At 37.2% G+C, this 19,431-nt stretch overlaps 1 protein-coding gene across 3 annotated transcripts in view; it reads left to right on the top strand.

Moving 5' to 3' along the window:
• The window catches only part of Adcy8 (adenylate cyclase 8), a 214,448-nt gene that overhangs the window by 31,682 nt on the left and 163,335 nt on the right, over nt 1–19,431 (top strand). For all 3 annotated transcript variants that reach the window (XM_076835574.2, XM_076835573.2, XM_076835572.2), the window contains exon 2: nt 10,580–10,729. In XM_076835574.2, the coding sequence (XP_076691689.1) occupies nt 10,580–10,729 (150 nt within the window). The remainder of the gene's footprint in view (nt 1–10,579; nt 10,730–19,431) is intronic.

The following is a 19,431-nucleotide window of genomic DNA, read 5'->3' as shown; positions in this document are numbered from 1 at the left end:
TCATTACGTGCTATTTATACTTCTTTTTCCAATTGGGTGTGTACTATTTATAAAGGGCAGGCAGGAAGCAGGGCCACAGACCTAACAGCTGCCGGGAGAGCCCACAACCTGGCAGAGGATGTTGGCAAGCCCCATTTCTGATGCCCCTGGACTGTGGCAAGTCCTGTGTCTCCTCTGGCTCTGTCCTCCTTCCCTTTCCTCACTGAATCTTTAATAGGTTTAACCTGGGTCAGGACCATTCCCCACGCTGCTTCCCATGTGACCTCTCTAAAACCTGACCCTGTAACTGTAAAACCCTTCAATGGCCACTATAGAGACATTAGAGTCACCCAAACCAGTAATGACCAATGGCATCTTATCAGGAAAATGCAAATCAAAAACACAATGAGATTCCCCCCTCATTCCAGTTGAAATAACCAATTATCAAAAAGATCAAAGTTAGCAAGGATCGGTGAGGATGTGGAGAGAAGTAAGCCCAAGCACAATGTTGGTGGAAATACAAATTAGAATGGCTGACTTGGAGAACAGTCTGGAGGCTACAAAAAATTTAAATAGAACCACCGTATGACTCAGCACCTCAATAATGGACATATATTCAAAGGAAGTCAAATCAATAAGGTGAAGAGACATCTACACTGTGTGTACTGCAGTACTATTACTGCAGCCAAGACAGGGAACCAACCCAAGTGCCCATCAGTGGATGAATGGAAAAATAAAATGTGGTCTGTGTTCACAATGGAATGCTATTAAGCCATAAAAGATCAAGTCCTGTCATTTGTAATAACGTAAATGAACCTGGAGGATATTATGTTAAATAAAGTAAATTAGGCAAAGGAAGGTAAATACCACCTGATCTCACTCATCTGCAGAATCTAAAACAGCTTCTCTCATAAAAGTTCAAAAGAATAGTGGTTACTAGAGACTAAAAAGAGTAGGGGAGAGAAAAAATAGGGAGAGATGCGTCAACAGGAATGATGTTAGTTGAACAGAAGAAATGAGGTCTAGTGTTCTACTGCACCATAAGGTGGCCACAGTTAATAATGTTATATAACTCAAAATACCTAGAAAAAAGGATTTTAAATATTCTTTCCACAGACAAATGATAAATGTTCAAGGTGATAGATATGATAATTATTATGATTTGATCTTTAGACAATGTATTTCAAAACTTTCACAATGTTACCCTATAAATATGTACAACTATTACATATCAATCAAAAGCAACATTAATGACAACAACCACTATGGTCAATATTGAGCAATCATTGAGTTATAGGCCTTTTGTTAATTGCTTTCTGGCAACATTTTGAGGAAGGTATTCCCCTTTAACTGGCAAGAAAATTTTAGGGGACAAGTGTACATCACAAGTAAGAATAATTGGCAGGCCAAATTCTTAACCACTTGGCTGCACTGCCAGGTGCCTTGGTCACCCCATGGGTCAGTGGTAGAGATGAGATTTGAGGCCCACGTGATCTGGTTCCAGAGTTGACTTTCTAACCCCCCTTCACTGTAAAGAAAATACAAAACCCAAACATTCTTCAAAAAGTAGCATAAGTACAGAAGACTTGAACAACTTCTGATCTTTGCGAAGAACCTGGAGGAAGACCAACTATAATGCATCACTTATCCAAAAAAAAAAAAGGAAAAGGAAAAATATTACAGCTCAGACTACACCTCAGGAAAAGATACAGCTGCCAGACCCTCTGCTGAGAGATGCAGCCACAGTCTCTGCCCTTAAAGAATTCAAAATTTAGGAAGACTGATGGATGAATAAAAAGGAGATCAGAATTCAGTGTTATCTTTGCTCTTCAGGTCATTTTCACAAAGCAGAGATCCCCTTAGGTCATACTGGGAGCCCAATGGGGTAAACTGACTTGAGAACTTTCCAGAAATAAAGATCCCTAGACCTCACCCCTGGAGACTTGTGTTCAGCAGGTCCAAGTAGGGCCATGGGGATCTGCATTTTTAACTCCCAGCTGATCCTCAGGTGCATCAGAGTAATTAACTTGCTGGGGATCCTCTTTGTCTCCTCTTTTTCTCCTAGTACACAAGAAGTCCATCACTCTGTCCTGTTATCTCTTCCTTTGAGATATATATTCCAGGTTTTGTCCTGTATCATCACGTGCGCAATTACCTCCCACCACCATGGCCCAAGTCAAAGTCGGTTTCCCTGAGATTTGGGGTGGCCTTCAGCTTGCCTCCCTGGCTCCATCCTCCCCAACTGCAGTCTGCTGTCACCACCCCAGCCAGTGTGACCTTGAAAACATGAGTGATAGTTCACGTTTCCCAGTACTCAGGGTCCCAAGAGACTTTCTGTTCCCATTTCAAAGTTATCTTTTCTCCAACGTATGTTTTTATTATAGCCATTAGACCCCCTGTGGTGGGTTCCTTCACAGCCCTTCAGAGCTCACCTCCAGAGACTGTTCACCCACCTTCCCTCTCCTCTCTGATCCAGCCTCAGGATTCATGCTGGTCTTGAGTGGGTTTCTTGGTTCTCTTGCCTCCAAATCATTGCACAGTCTGATCTTTCTGCATGGAATGTTCTCCAATATCCTCATGGTACTCTCACATCTTCCAAGTCTTTTCTGAAGCACCTTCTCATAATAGAGGTCTTTTCTGAACTCCCTATCAATTAGCTACCCCATCCTTTCTCCATCATTTTACCTCCTCCTGTCTTTTCTTCAGAGCAATTATCACACATACACCACCAACCCTGTGTATTAAATATTCCTTCTCCTACCCCTGGAATGAAAGCAGGTCTAAGCAGGACTTTGCTTTGCAAACTACCAGTTCAAAAACTTCACGACACATTAATCTAGTTCCATAAATAAATTTGAATGGATATGTTAATAGAAGTTAGGAGCAAAGAAATATTCTCAAATCTAGTTTAAAAGTGTATAAGGATATTGATCAATTTCTCATTTCACATGCATATCAGCGTGGGGTCAGAGCTGGCTTACAGAGATAGATAGAGAAGGGATATAGATAGAGCTAGGTTGGAGGGATTACAAAGTACAAATAATTTGAAAACACAACTTACCACATCTTGGAACCACAGATCTGCAACTACCCTAATGTAATAATACTTTCTTCATCACATTTAGTAAAATAAAAATAACAATGATAATTGAATATGTAAGGAATTCCTAGATACTTGATATTAAAATGAAAAACATTATTTGTGAGAATCAAGTCTATGTGTGTGACAAAGATTTTTCTCCCACTATGTAGGCTCTCTCTTCATGCTCTTGTTTCCTTTGCCACATGCTTTTTAATTTGATCCTTCTTATTGATTCTTGGTTTAATTTCTTGAGCTTTAGGAGTCTTAAGGAAGTTCGTGTCTGAGCAATTAGGTTGGAATGTTGACTCTGTTTTCTTTGGCAATTCCAGTGTTTCTGGTCTAATTTCTAGGTTTTTGATCCATTTTGAGTTCATTTTTGTGCAGGATGAAAGAGATTTAGTTTCATTCTTCTGCAAATGGATATGCAGTTTTCCCAGCATCATTTGTTTAAAAAGTTATCTTTTCTCCAACGTATGTTTTTGGAACCTTTGTGGAAGATCAAATGACTCTATTTACATGGATTTGTTTCTGTCTTCTATTTTATTCCATTGTTCTTCATGTCCATGTATATGACAATATCATGCTGTTTTGTTACTATAGCTCTGTAGTATAATTTGAGATCAGGTATTGTGTGACTCTTCTGAGGGTATTAGTATCCAGCATATATAAAGAACTCAAGAAACTTCAACACCAGAAAAACAAATAACCTAATTGAAAAATGGGGAAATGATCTAAAGAGATATTATCCCCCCCCCCAAAAAATACAAATGGCCTACAAATATAGGAAAAAATGTTCACTACTTTTAGTAATCAGGGAAATGCAAATAAAACTACACTTAGATTTCATTTCACTAAAGTTAGAATGGCAATCAAGAGTACAAATAACAATAGTTGCTGATACAGATTTTGTGGGAAAGGTACACTTACACATCATTGGTGGGACTACAAATTATACAACTGCTTTAGAAATCAGTATGGACATTCATTAAAAGACTAAGAATGGAACCACCACATGAACCAGCTGTCCCACTTCTTTTTTTTTTAAATTTTTATTTATTTTTTAGTTTTCGGCAGACACATAAATTGTTTGTATGTGGTGCTGAGGATCGAACCCGGGCCGCACGCATGCCGGGGGAGCGTGCTACCGCTTGAGCCACATCCCCAGCCCCCAGCTGTCCCACTTCTTGGTATTTATCCAAAATAATTAAAATTAACATACTATAGTGACACAGACACTTCAATGTGTTTAGCTGTGCAATTTACAATAGTCAAGTTGTAAAACCATCCCAGGTACCCTTAAAGATGAAAGAATAAATGAAATGTGGTACATATGTACAATGGAGTTTTACAAAAAAAAAATTTATTTGTTGGTAAATGGATGAAACTGAAGAATATCAAGCTAAGTGAAATAAGCCAGACTCAGAAAGTCAAGGGTTGAATGCTTTCTTTCGTATGTGGAACCTTATGAAAAAAAGGAAACATTTTAAAATGGAGAGTATCTCATAAAAATAGGAGACCAGTAGTGTAGAGGAAGGAGACCAAGAAGGAGGAAAGTAGAAGAAGGGCATGGGAAAGTCCTGGGGAATTAAATCCACCCAAATATGCTACATCCATGGAAAATATACAACAAAAATCCCACTTTTATATACAATTATAAAGCACAAATTTAAAAAGCAATAGAAAGGAGATCAGGAGAATAGAGCAAGGGACTGGGGGTAGGGAAAGCAAAGGGAAGGTACAGAGGAATGAGATTAATTAAATCATGTGTGTGCAGGAATGTGGCATAATGAATCCCACCATAAAGTGCAATCATAATGCACCAGTGAAAAGGAGACTGATTCTGGGCTCTGCTCTCCTCATTGGGCGTGGACTTTAGTGTTTCTTAGTCTGGCTTTAGAGACAGGACTGCTCTGCTCTGCTTCTTAGACATTCAGGCACCATTTTTGCAATCTGCAGGTGCTCCTAGGAAGCACAAGGCCCCTGCCTGAGGGTTCTTCTAAATCTGGACATCTTATGTCACTAGTGAGTTTATCTGAGTAATCTATTCTTCCTATTTCAACATACATGGATACATTTGCACAAATGCTTACACACACACATACACACATACACACATATGAGAATTTATGTTTGTGTGTATAATTTTTTTATATATATTCAAGGATCTCTTCTTTTATTTCAAGAATTAGAATTACATTGAATTTATAGATTTGTGTGTGTGTGTGTATATATATATATATATATATATATATATATATATATTTCGCAATATTACATTTTACTTAATACATCAGCGATTTGCTCATGCCATTAAATATCTTTAAATGCTATTTTATATCCACTTTTCATGCAGAACAGTTTATTCAGCCATTTCCCTAGCTGCTAAAGTAAAGCAGTTTCCATTTATTTTCCATTATCATAAATAACACTGAAATGGACAACTCTTAACAGAAACTTCCAATCTTGCATTTGATGATTTCCTAAAAATAAATCTCAGAAAGCTGGGTCACTGAATCAAAAGAAATGAGTAAAATTTTGCAAAGTGCCACTAATTTGTTTTCCAAACATATTATAATAAAGAATTCCATAGCATCCAACTATTGGATTGCTTTCATTTTAAAAAGCAATTATTTCTCATTATTTCTCATCACCCACACTTTTCTGCTTAGACAATTAGAGCAATATGTCCATCTATTGTTTCCGCACCTTTTTTTTAGCCTCATTTTCTACATTTCACCCTAATCTGTAGGCATTTATTTTGGCATACAGTATGAGATGATAATCAAATATTTTTCCAATAGTTCACCAATTATCCTTTTATGAGCAATCCTTTTTTTCCATTAAGTTTTGAGCTATATATATCAGACACAAACTCATTATGATCTCAATCATCTTTTTCTCTACTGTGCACTCTGCATTTATTCCATTATTTTTTCAGTGGCGTTTTTCTCTATTGATGTAGAGTTTTAATTACGGCAGCATGAAGGCCTTGACACTTTGAGCAAGAAGCACTCTAGTCCCTTTTAAAAGAAAGCATTTGATATGATAGCTCACATATCCTTTCAGTGATTCTTTTAAATCATCTTTCAAGTTGCAAATGAAGATTCTACAAGGGATCTTAATTATAACTTTAAAGCTGTAAAGCAAGTTGGGTAGGCCTTACACGGTTAACAATTGTGTCTGTATTTTGTGAATTTGTGTACTTTCCCTCTTTTCTAGCTCTCATACATTTGATTTATTGTTTTACATTACCATTGCTGTTGTAAGACCACTGTTTATCAAATCTGGTAAATGATGATTAGTGGTATGCAGAAAAGCCATTCATTTATGTATTCATTTATCAACTACCTAGCACTGAAGTGCTGAGCAATTCATAGGCACAGGGCTGAGCATTTATCACCTAGCTGCTAACCAATGGCTATCAACAAAAATCATCTGTGTGTAGAAAGAACTAAAACTCCAATGTGGGAGCACACATCAGTGAAGCAAGTATACAAATAAGTATATAATTATAATGTGATAAATGAACAGGGTGCAAAAACAGTGAGTATCAGGGAAGTTCATAACTTTTATAACAGTGATCTGAGAGCATCTCTCAGGAAACTGTAATAAATCCCAGAATAGAGAGGAAGCTGCAAGGTAATAAGTATTGAGAAGGGGGTTCAAGCAGAAGGAATGGCACTTGAATGGCAAAGAGATGGGAAGATCCAATGAAGGAACAAATAGTAAATTTGATTGGTTGATACAAAATGGGTAGGAGAGAAAGAGGGTAATGTGCAAAATGAGTTTGAAGAGGATCAATCAGTCTTTATTGTCAGGACAGGGAGTTGTTTTGTTCTTTTTTTCAACAACAAGTTTATCTATTTAAAATCTATGTATTTTAGCAGGCAGTGCATGCACTTAAACAAAATACAAAAGCTAGTGATTAGAAACTAAGACTTTAGCCTCTATTCCAAGAATTATCCAGTACCTTACTGAGTGATTCTGTGCATGTGCAATGATAGCAAATGTTAGCCCTTTGGGATTTTTCTTAATATTCTATTCAGTTGTATGGATTTATTTTATTAATGCTTTCCCTCACATTAATGGAATGATTATGGTTTTATTTAAAGCTGTAAATATGCAAATTATAATAGTTGATTTGATAATGTTTTAATATTTTAATATGCTCCAATTCCTAGAAAAATACAGCATAGTCAAGTTGAATTAAATTTTCTATACATTGATGGCTTCAATTTGCTTTACTCTGTGTAAGAATCCCCCTTTATATGCATGAGTGAGATTCACCTGTTATTTATCTTTTTAGATCAGCTACATAAGCTTGGGTACTAAGGTTATACTAGTCTTATAGACTGAATTGCTCTCTATTTTCTAGTCTCTGGAAGAGAGAAAAGATATAAATTATTCCACAGTTGTTTGTAGAGTACTCTGATGAAGCCATTGGGGCTTGTTTCTTTCTTCATATAAAGAATTTTAATTATGATTACACTTATTTGAAATTTCTCCTTTCTTCTTGAGTTAATTTTGGTAAAGATGTATTTTTAGAAATATCTCAATTTCATTTAAAGATCATATTAAGTTCATAGTATATTTTATTATCTACTGATTTCTGCAATATCTTTGTCAATTTTTTTATTCTTAATATTGTTTACTTGTGTCTTCTCTCTTTATTAAGCTTGTAAGAATTATTTCTGTTTTATTAGTCTTCAAAGAGTAAACTATTATCATTGCTGATCCTCTTCCTTACTGTCATTTGATTTTTAATCCATGATTTACTGTTCTTATATTATTTTTTTCCTTCTATATACTTTGAATTTATTCTGTTCTGTGTTTAATTTGGTTTGGCTAAATCCTTCAGTTGAATGGTAACACATTTGTTTTTAAGCTTTTTTAAAAAATGAAGCATTTAGAGCTATAAATTCCTCTATGTGGACTACTTACTGAGTTTTGTTCTGTGGTATTTTCAACATTCTTTGGCTACACAAATTTTTCATTATAATATATTTTTAAATCCATGAGGTATTTAAATTTCTTTTAATTTCTAAGCATATGGGATTTCTCTAGTTACCTTTTTATCTTGTTTTTTAAGTTGGTTACACTGTGGTTACTGGCCAAGTTTACATAATACTAGTTCTTTGAAATGTGCTGAGGTTAGCTTCAGGCTCTGATGTAAAAAAAAAAATATTTTGCAATTTACATTACTGCCTAAAAGTTTGTTCTAATTATTAGACACTATGTTTTATTTCAAGATTGTTGTGGGAACTATTGAAATTATTTCTTTGAAGATTTTTCTATCTGCCTGACATATTAACTGCTCAAAATTATGTTCAAATATACCACTATATTGGTAAAGTTTGTACTTTTGAGGTCTGTTGTTAAATATGTTTAAATTTAGAATTTTTATCTACCTGGTGAATTAAACTTTTTATCATCATGTAGTGAGCCTATTTATCTCTAGTAATGCTTTTTTCTTTAATCTGGTATTCATACAAAATAACAAACTTGTTTTGTTTTGACTTTTAAACTTTTTATATTAGTATAATTTGAGAATGTCTTTGTGCAAACACTCTGGAAAGCAATATGGAGATTTCTCAGAAAACTTGGAATGGAACCACCATTTGACCCAACTATCCCACTCCTTGGTTTATACACAAAAGACTTAAAATCAGCATATGCAGCCACATCAATGTTTTAGCATCTCAATTCACAATAGCTAAACTATGGAACCAACCTATGTGCCCTTCAACAGATGAATAGATAAAGAAAATGTGATATAGATAGATAGATAGATAGATAGATAGATAGATAGATGAGAAAGTTTATTACTCATCTTTAGAGAAGAATGAAATTATGGCATTTGCTGGTAAATGGATGGAGATGGAGAGTATCACGCTAAGAGAAATGAGCCAACCCCCCAAAATCAAAGGCCGAATTTTCCTCTGATATGCAGGTGTTAATTCACAATAAGGGCAGGGGGTCCTAGGGAAGAATAGAATTACTTTAGATAAAGGGGAGTGAAGCAGGGGGTATGGGGGTTAGAAAGATAGTAGAATGAAATAGACATCATTACTTTATGTACATATATGACTAAACAACCTTAAGAAAGAGTCAAATTTTAGTATTTAGTCTGATGTCCCATAATTTGGTATTGTGTTCAGGACATGCGAACTCTGTATGGTTCAGACTCTGGATAACCTTACATTCCTATGGTCTTTGTCTTTTGGGCTTCAATTCAGTTCATTTTATTTGGGTTATTTTATCCTTAACTCAGTTGTTTGCTGTCTACCCTGTTCATGTGAGGCTCAGGGAACAATTTATACAAGAATTTGAGGCTCCCTTGCACGGGTTCTCTGTAGGATTTGGGGCTCACTTTTCAGCAGCTGTACTTTTTTGCTTCTCTGGAGCTCCTGGACTTCCTCTTGGCATTTCCTCTACTCCACTCCGTATGAACTGCCACCTACCCTTGGGTTAAGGCCATAAAAATAAGGAAATTCACACTATGTCAATCCTTTCTTCCATACATCAACACCCTTCCAAAATATTCCCACTTTTTTTTCCCAAGAAAGCTATACAAAAGGAGTCTAATATGAATACAAGAAGTCTAATTTGAGAGTGTGGCAAGGAGATTTTGATGCCGAGTAATAAGATAATGGGAAAGGAGATTCAAAGAAAATGTGAGATCTTTTCTTGAGTTAGAAATGAGACTTGAGTTCCACCAAGGAGGACCTGAGTGCGCTAGAGTCATGGCACAGGAGGCCACTCTATGAATGTCATATATATATAAGTGTTTATTCAATTATTAGAACACATTGGTGGTACAAATTAATGATTTTCATTGTGACATTTCCATACACGCATATAACATGGTTTGATTGAAGCCACCCTACTTTTTATTTTATTTTTTATTGGTTCTTTTTAGTTGTACATGACAATACAATATACGGTGACATAATCATATAAAAGCATGAAATGTTATTTTTTTTTCTACTTCAGTCCTCAATATTTCCCCTTGCCTTCCCACCCCTGTTCCTTTCCCTCCACTGTTCTTTTGTGATTCTCACCATCATGTACATCCAAAAGACACTAATTAAAAAAAAAAAACTGTAAGTTGTTATGAATGATTTTTCTGCTCCATATACTCTTCCCCTTTTTTCCCCAGGATTCCCAGCCTAATACAGACCAAAAACGTCAGCTCCTGAAGAAGAAAGGTGAGGGACAGGGAGGAAAATAGAAAAAGCCAAAGAGACCTCCCCCATCTTTCTTACCTCGCGTTTCCAGTCTAGGTTCAGGTTTTAAACTGGGGAGGAAGAGACTGTGACTTGGTTAAGAAAGACCTCTCTGAAGGGTAACATTGACTGCAGGGCTGAATGAAAGGCAAGGTTTTATTAACACCCTAGTGAACATTTCAATTGATATATGAAGATTTACTTCTGAAATTTTTACTTACTTATTTTCCTCTTTGCCTACAAACAGCTCATTTAACCACCTGACCTCGCTGTGTTTGAAATTCGGTTTTAGGTTGTGGCCCAGGCAGTGCTGTTCATGTGTATGAACACGGCTGGGATCTTCATCAGTTACCTGTCAGACCGGGCCCAGCGCCAAGCTTTCCTGGAGACCCGGAGGTGTGTGGAGGCCAGGCTGCGCCTGGAGACAGAGAACCAAAGACAGGTACCAACTGGAAAGACCCTGTTATCACCTCACCAGTTACATGGACTGTTTTCCTTCTTCCCAAACAAATCCTAAATTGCAATTGCTCTTTAAAAGTTTATGTCATGAACTTCAAGAGTCTAAAATAGTTATGGGAGACTTAGAGGTCAAAGTAGGTTGAGCTTATTCTCTATACTCAATTAATTGGTCCCCAAAAGAAAGAAAGTAACTGTAGTCACAAGGTATTCTGACACCTTTGACTAACATCTGTGTTTATGACTCAGGTTAAAATCAATATCATCTACATTCTCATCTTCAACTTCCTTTCTTAAAACTATAAATTGTTATTTCAGATAAAAAATCTCCACTGCATAGGAATTTAAATTAGATAGTAAACTCTTAGAAAAGTGTTGTGCATGTCTAATCCCTAATACTTCTTCCAGTATTTCAGAAGAGACATTGCACAAAATAGAGTTTATGGACCTGATACCAATCCCAGAATAAGGGAAGTAGCAGGCAAAGCAGGTTGGATGGGGTGGGGGAGGAGGGTGGAAGGAATAAAATCCTGTTTGAAACCATTGAAATAAAGAAGGCTCTTTTATATCTTAACTGAGTGGATGCTATAGAGACAAAAAGTAGATTTGGTCTCAAATTATATATTCCTTCAAAATAAAATTAGTTAAGACTAAAGACTTGCTCCTCCAAAAGCTATTTATATGTACAAAATGCATGTGTTACCATTGTTTCTGAAAATAATTATTAAAAAGGAATAACAGGAATCCATTAGAAACTGGTTTTAGAATCAACAATAGTTGGCTAAGTTTATAGGCTCTGGAGAATTCTATCCTTAATAGATGTATTAGTTCTACTATACTTGGTTCTTTTTCTTGAAGTTATGTATGTTATAGCACACTTATTTTAAACTTCATACAATGATGGTTTGAGAAATTGCAAACAAAGGAACTATAAAAGGCTCAACATTTTCTTCATGATTAATTGGATTGAATCATCAGGAAAGCATGTGTCTTTGAAGTTAAGTGAGTCCAGGTCTGTGTGGCAATGGATGAGGCAGACAGCTTGGGTGCAACTTGACAAAACTCACCTCCCACCAACATATGTTATCTCCGACATATGTTATCAACAGAGGAGACTCCTGAACTTGCAAATCCTACAGTGACTTCTTGAGATTCAGAACAGGGAATTTCTAAGTTAATGACTAAAGCAATTAATTATGGAGCCTCATTAGTAGTTGTATAGTAGTTTCTCTGAGTAGCTCTTGGAACTATTTAGAAAAATAATTTCAAGGAAGAAAACATTTTGTACAATAAAATGAGAGTATCTCCAGGATGGTATGTTATGTTCCTGTGCAAAACAGAGCAGTTACCAAACTGCTACGTCACTCTTTCCATGGGACTTGTGCCAATGCAGAAAATGCTGTCATATTAATAATTTACTCAGCTCTTCTTGATGCCCCATCACAACAAGAGCTGCTTTATGAGTGAGCTGTCTGATACGCCTTTTGAATGCTGTGTTTATGAAATATGGAGACATTGAAAATTATTGCCTTATCCTATCCGTAAGACTTGGCTTTCTTTCTCATGCTTCAAGTTAGGTGTCTCAGAAGCACTGTGATCTAGTAATCTAACATGGTGGAAGGGTGTTCCACTCTCCTCCCTAGTAATTTTGTTCTTTTTTTAAGTTAGTAGAAGGAGAAAGAAAATAATAATATAGAGGTGAGAAGAAGAGACAATTCACCTGAAAAGGCCACTAGAGTTTGTGTCATGGATCATTTTAATTCCCAGTTGAGCCACCTAAGTCACTTAGTGCTCAGCCCTAAGTTCTTCATTTGAAAATGGAAAGTATCTTTCTCTTCAGCATTATGTTTGCTTCAAATGACATAACATGTATATAGCCACACAAATTTTTTTTATAAGTCAGCCTTATTGTTTTCATGGATAAAATACAAGAAGAGACTTGCCTTTTTGGTGGAAGGTTCTTGGTTCTGAGGATTAAGTAAAGTCTTCTATAGGTTTCTTATAGTCTTAGGATCAGAACTATGATCAATTATTCCTGGCGTATTGACCACCCCTCCTTCCCCCGTATCTACGACAGCCAGCTCTGTGTCATTCTCTGCTAAAGTTACTTTCCATTGACATTTGATCTCTGCTACAGGTTTCCATTATCCCTGAGAACTTTCTTGGTTGTAAATGGGCAGTGTAGTCTAGCAGAGAAAACACAGCCTTTCAAGTGAGACTGCCCTGAAATTGAAATCTTTGCTTAGTTACTATTTTAGTGAGCTTGAGCAAGCTGTGAGTCTTTGTTTCTCTACCCATAGCAAGAAGATAATAATAACCTGCCCGAAAAGTCTCCTTAACAGCTAGAAATATTGTGTGCAATGCCCTTACAACTCAGAGAAGAGTTTCTATTAGCATTATTATGCATAATTATGTATACAATTCAGCCAACATAGCTCAGGCCCAAGAGGGCTCATTTGAGAAAATATTATAAATTGTCTTATCTTGGTTGAAATAACCTGGAATTATTTATATGGAGGTAAATCGGAATGGTGGTTCTCCTTAGGTTACAATAATCAAACTCATCAATATCAAGGGCCAATGACAAATTCACCTTATTAACTCTTGTCAGAGCTAATTATAATGTTTTAGCTTAAAAATTCTATATTCTTCAAAAAAGACGCTGTAAAGGCCTAAATGACTGTAGATGCTTTAATCTTAGATAAGAATCCCAAAGAATTCTAGTGGCAATTTTTGTGCTTATCAATATAGCTCATACTATGAGCAGGCCATACCACACAGAAATGATTGAGAGTTTTTGAGATTTTTCAAGCACTGGATTTATCTCTTGGCAGGATACAAAGGAAATGCTTAAACGACTGGTTCAATATTGAATTTGTTCATTTATTTAAGGTCTGCTGTGCATGGGGAACTATGCTGGGTGTTGAGAACATGATGGGGACTAACAACCAGTTCCTGGCATAGAGCATCAGATATGAAAGGGTAGGACAAATCCACAGACACCGCTGGCAATAGTGTATGACTCAACCCTAAACTGCATGATTATAGAGAGCTACTCAGAAGAAACAGTATCTAAACTGACATGCTAATGAGATTTAGATGAATAGTTAAGTGAAGAATACCCTGTACCGGCAAAACACACACACACACACACACACACACACACACACACACAAATATCTTGAAGAAAAAGAAAAGTTTGGTTTTTTTTTTGGGGGGGGAATTATGAATACCCCATGATTATTCATTCACTTTTTCACCTATCTAGCCTTTTACCCATCTGTAGACATAGAAACGAATAAGATTCTCTTTTTACTCTGAATTGAGCCTGGAAGATGAGTGTGATCTTAATTATTGGATGAGAAGGAAGAAAGACATTAGCAAAGATGCTGATGACAAGATATATGATTTGCTAAAGGACAGCAATGCTGGTCAGTGGGTTTTCTCGGATAGCCTCCAGAAAATCTGCATTTTTCCAATGGAACACTACTACTTTCCATTCAATGAAAAATACATATTTATTGAGTCTCAGCTATGAACCAGGCATTAGTCAAAGTACTCTGTACACCAAAGTAATGAAAATCTATTACAGATCTCCATTACTGCATGCTACAATATCTCAATCTTTATATACCTATTTGTTAGGGCACACTGTGATCCCTTTGAAGAATCCTCAGTGTCTCATTCCTTGACATATGCCATCCAGCCGTGCCTGGAATATGTGATTATAAATGACTGGGATCATCAATATTTAATGATGGCTACTAGTTGTTTTTCCAATAAAAATCTGCAGGCAGCTAGAGGGTAAGTGGACCAAGAAACATGTTTCCTCTAGATTGATGGTTCCCATCACATAACAAGATGCTGAGGTCCTGGGAAACAGGATTTTTCCTTAGAAATCCTGAACTTGCCCGCATCATTCTTGAGGTCAGAGAACCAGGCAAATATGAAAGTGTTTTGCTGTCTCTGTCTCTTTTAAACTAAGAAGTTTAAAAGAGTTTTTAAAAGTTTTAAAGTTTAAACTAAGGACCTTGAAGCTGATCCTCAACTTTATAATATCTCACTTCCTATCTGTAGTCATCGGCACACAACAAGGAGAAACTATCGAATGGTTCTAAATGCTGACATGTTGAACATACTCAACTGCAAGAAGTTGGGCATCTATTGGCCCTTTTTTTCCAGAAGGCAAGAACAACTTCCTTCATCTTGTCTCTTCCTTTTCTTCCTCCTCCTCCTCCTCTTCTTCCTTCTGATCCTCTTCCTTTTCTTCCTTCTTTCTCCTTTTCCTCCTCCTATTCCTCTTCTTCCTTCCCCCTTCTCCACTCCTTCCTTCTATTTTATCACCAACTGCAACTCTCATAAGCACACTAATCAACTCCTATCTGTTCTCTTGATCTCCAGCTTCTCTCCCTTCAACCTGTTCTCCATCTCACAATCCTGACTGGTTCAGTGCCAGTTCAGGGAAACTCTTAAGAAAAAACCATTCAGTATCTGAAAGATTTGCGTGCAAACCACTTTGGTGCTTCCTGGCTGTGGGACCTTACGCAAACTTCTCCTTCTGGAGACCTGGATTTTTGTGGGTACAGATAAGCATGACGATTGTAACTTCCTCCCATGGTTTTGGTGTGGAGTAAGAACAAACATCTCTTAGCCCAATACAGAGCAAGTGCTGTGAGGATGACATTGTTGCTCATTACTGAAGGATAGCCCTCCTATGACCATGTTCAAGCCTAACTTTCTTAATTCAACCCACTGTCTGACCCACTAGTTCACACCAATATTGAGCTAAACTTGTATGTGGTGCAATAAACCTTCCAGGATCTAGGCCCTGTCCCCTCTCCTGGTCTTCCCCACTCCCTCTCCTATTACACTGTACCAGTGACCATGAACTCCCTGAAATGCTGCCTCATCAACCTGTCCACATGGTTCTTTCAGCCTGGAGAATCCGCCTCTCTCCTCAGGTATTTCTGCTCTGCAGCTCCAGCATTGCTTCTTCCCCAGGCTTGTTTTGATCCCCAGGTAGAGCAGCAGGGCTTTTCTCCTGCCCCCATCATGCCAGGAAAGTTAACTCTATTACAGGATGCGTCATACTTGGTGGCATTTACTAATCTACATTTCTCTCGCTACATTACCCCTAAAGACTAGTTAAAAGCTGCTACTCTATCTAATGTATCTGATTCTCTGGTATTTATCTAGCACAGTGGCTGGAAAATAAGAGCTGTTTAATATTTATTTAACTGAGTTATATTGAACTCAAATGGTGGCTGCTGACTTCCCTTTTACCTGTGCGCATGTTGAAATAACTCTATGGACGAGTAAAGAGACCTAGGTCCATTCTGTCCCCACTGAAAACTTGGGGTTGGGAGCATTCTGATCCAATTCAGGAGACACCAGCACAGGCTGAGTACACATCTTCAACAGACCTGCTGGGGGAATTTTCCATCTGGAAGCTACATCTTGGAACATTTCTCTTTGGGGAATTAGATTCTAATTACTGTGACTTTTTTGTAATCCCATTTCTCCTCCCAAATGATCCAAATGGCCTATATTTATTTTAAATATTAAAATGAATTAATTGTTTTTCTTCCAGCTTTGAGAATTGCAAAAGCCTCCTTATGGTAATTCATGGCATTTCGAGGTATCTCAGAAGCTCTAGGGGCACGGGAATAAAGTTTCAGATGATACCATATGTTACAGCAGCAGAAAGATTATTTTTAAATGCAGCAGATGTTTTAGCTGTATTAAAGCAATTCAATTTAACTTAAATATCTTTGTTAGGCAATATTGGTGTGAGCTAGTGGTTTGGACATTAAATTGAGAAAGTTCTGCATCCTACTGTGCTCTGAGTTGGTTGTTTTGATTCATGTTGGTGTCTTATAGCATCTAGGGGGTTCTATTTTGTTTTTTTATTTAATTATTTGTATCTGTTAAAAGAAAATGAAAAATTCAGTTTTATTTTAAACGAAGACACAGCAATCATTAAAAATTGGTGTTTCAAAAACTTACCTTTACTTAAAATGACACTAATTATTTTATTAACCCAGAATATGATCACTTTTTGGTACATCTTATTGAAATGTAGAAATTTTTTAAATCCAATGTAAAAATGAAGGCATGAGGTCCACTGCAGAGATAATATCATTAACTGTGTACATTTCATAGAGTAAGCAGCAAAGCTAATGTTTTGGCAAATCTTACCTGATTAACAGATTGTATTAGGATTAGTGCTTTTTAAAGTTCTTTGTTTCTTCTGATTTTGTTAACCATAGTAGTGCTGCCACATTTTTCACATATTTCTTTTACAAATCTCCCATTGATTGGCTGGTGTTCAACAGGTCTGGTTTCAGAGGGTCAGTCCAGAGTTGGCCAGCTCCATCATTCTGGTCCCAAGGTGAGGCAGAGGAAACTGCTCACCTCAGGGCATCCAGGGGGCACAGCACTAGGAATTGGTGACTTATTCATTCACCTTTAAATTATGGATACTATTAACTAGTGAGGCAGAGCTTTGTCATTCGCTCATTCATTCATCCATGGAGGAGCATCAAGACTGACACAAAAGGGGCAGAACCTCAGTTATGTCTGTTCTTTTGCTCCAACCAAATGGTCTTTGCATTATTCTCCCCAAATCTCTTCAGCTCCTGCCACCCACTTTTCTGCTCTTCTCCATCTCTTACATTCCAGGCTTGGACCATTCATCCTGTTCAGCCTGACTTGTTACTAATATATTTCATAGCCATTATTTTTTAGTTTTTGGTAGGAAAATTCACTGTTTCCTCCACATTCTTCTCAACTTACTGCACCTACTCCTTAGCTTAGGCTTTTCTCTCTACCTGGTATGATCTTCCTTTCATCCCTCAACCTTATCTGTTCTTCAAAGCTCTGCTTAAATGTCATCTCCTCCACAAAGACCCTCGATCATCCTTCCAGCTGTGCCCTTCATGAGAGTTTCATTTGTGAATTAGTTGATGATATTAGGTCTCTTTCTATATTTTACTATGCCCTGCCCTTATTTTGATCCTATCCTATAAATTCTTTGAGACAGGATAAACATTTAATTTGTATTCTTCACAAAAGCTGTGGTTGCAGAAGGGGAAAACAAACTGGGAAGCAGAACAGAGGCAACAGATAGATAATGACTGCTACTAATTGTACTTCCCAAACATTCTTTGACACAAACATAATGTGAATTTATAGACTTGGGAAATACTCTCTTCTTGGGAAATCAAGAAAAATTTTTGAATTTTAAAATTGAATTTCACCATAGGGACATCCTCTTTAACATCCTACAAGAATCTACATCTCTGTGCTCAATTTCTTTCATAGTTTCATTTCTCTTCCTAGTTTCATTTTTATTCCTTTCAGATGATTTATGGGGGAAAAACATAATATGTTATGCCAGTCTTCATCCTCCCCGACTATAGAATGCTCTGTGGACCTCACTGTCCAGTAAAATTTCTTATGATAACAGAATGAATTAATACCCCTGCTGGCCAATGGGCACTATATAACCATATATTATCATTGGATCCATATTAAATAGTACATCTCTTTAATCTGGGATTCCCAAAACAGATATATTAGTTTTTATCGGTTTACAGGTATCAATAACCATGTTCTGCTCACATAAGAAAAAAAAATGTATCCTATACTGGCTGGGTTACCAGAGAATTTTGGAAAAAAAAATATTTAGAGAAATAATACAGGGCTTGGGAAAGATCCCGGAACCAGGAATTCAAGAGTCATAACAATCCAAGGAACACTTTGTTCATCTTTTATTCTCCCTCTGGATCTGCTCTGATCTCCCCCTTGTCTCCAGATTAACTCCCTCTTAATAACTCTGTTATTAAGGCTACATGGTAGAAAATGGTTGTGATACAAACTGTCGAAAGTTTACCCTTTCTACTCCCATCTAGAGAAAAGGCCAGAATGAAAGATATGCTCTTCAATCCAATCTGAAAATACAGGAATTGAAATGCAATTGGCCAGGCTTTGACTGAGTGCCCCCCACAAGACTTGTCAAGAGAGGCAGCATTGGATACAGGAGCATGGCTGCTGGGGGCTCTTTCCTGAATGTTGGGTGAACCACTCTCATAGAGGAATAGCAAGTGCCTGGCATTGTCGTCCACTCTAACTGAATAGCACAGCTAGATAACTTGATAAAGAGTAGAGGTCTGTTTCACTCAGTACTATGGAGGCTGGGAAATCCAATATCACAGTGCCAGCATCTGGTAAGAGCCTTCTTGCTGCATCATAACACACTGGAAGGCATCACAAAGTGGGACACAGCAAGCATGCCCTTTCATCTCTCTCTTCTTATTCTTATAAAGCCACTAATGCCATCATCGTAGCCCATGCTCATGACCTTTTTCAATCACAGTTGCCTTCCAAAGCCCTACTTCCAAATACTATAGACTTTGGGTATTCAGTTTCCAACGCATGAAGTGTTGGAGGACGTGTTAAACCATAGCAGTATCCCTGATCTAATGACCCACCAGCAGCCTCCACTCAAGCTTGATCTCTCCAGCACTTGGTCCTGCTGACCAGATCTTATGCCCCCGTCTCTTGAAGTACTCTTTTGCCTTAATTTCCATAGGGAGTACTTGGTCTTTCTTCCTGTCTTTCAGATTTATGATTTCTTCATGTATCCCTTGTCTTCCTCTTAACCCTTAAACGTAGGCATTCTTCGAG

Source organism: Callospermophilus lateralis, chromosome 16 (assembly GCF_048772815.1).
Source record: "Callospermophilus lateralis isolate mCalLat2 chromosome 16, mCalLat2.hap1, whole genome shotgun sequence".
NCBI lineage: Eukaryota > Metazoa > Chordata > Mammalia > Rodentia > Sciuridae > Callospermophilus > Callospermophilus lateralis.
The sequence above is the reverse complement of the archived record's forward strand: the minus strand, read 5'-3'. Positions and strand labels throughout refer to the sequence as shown.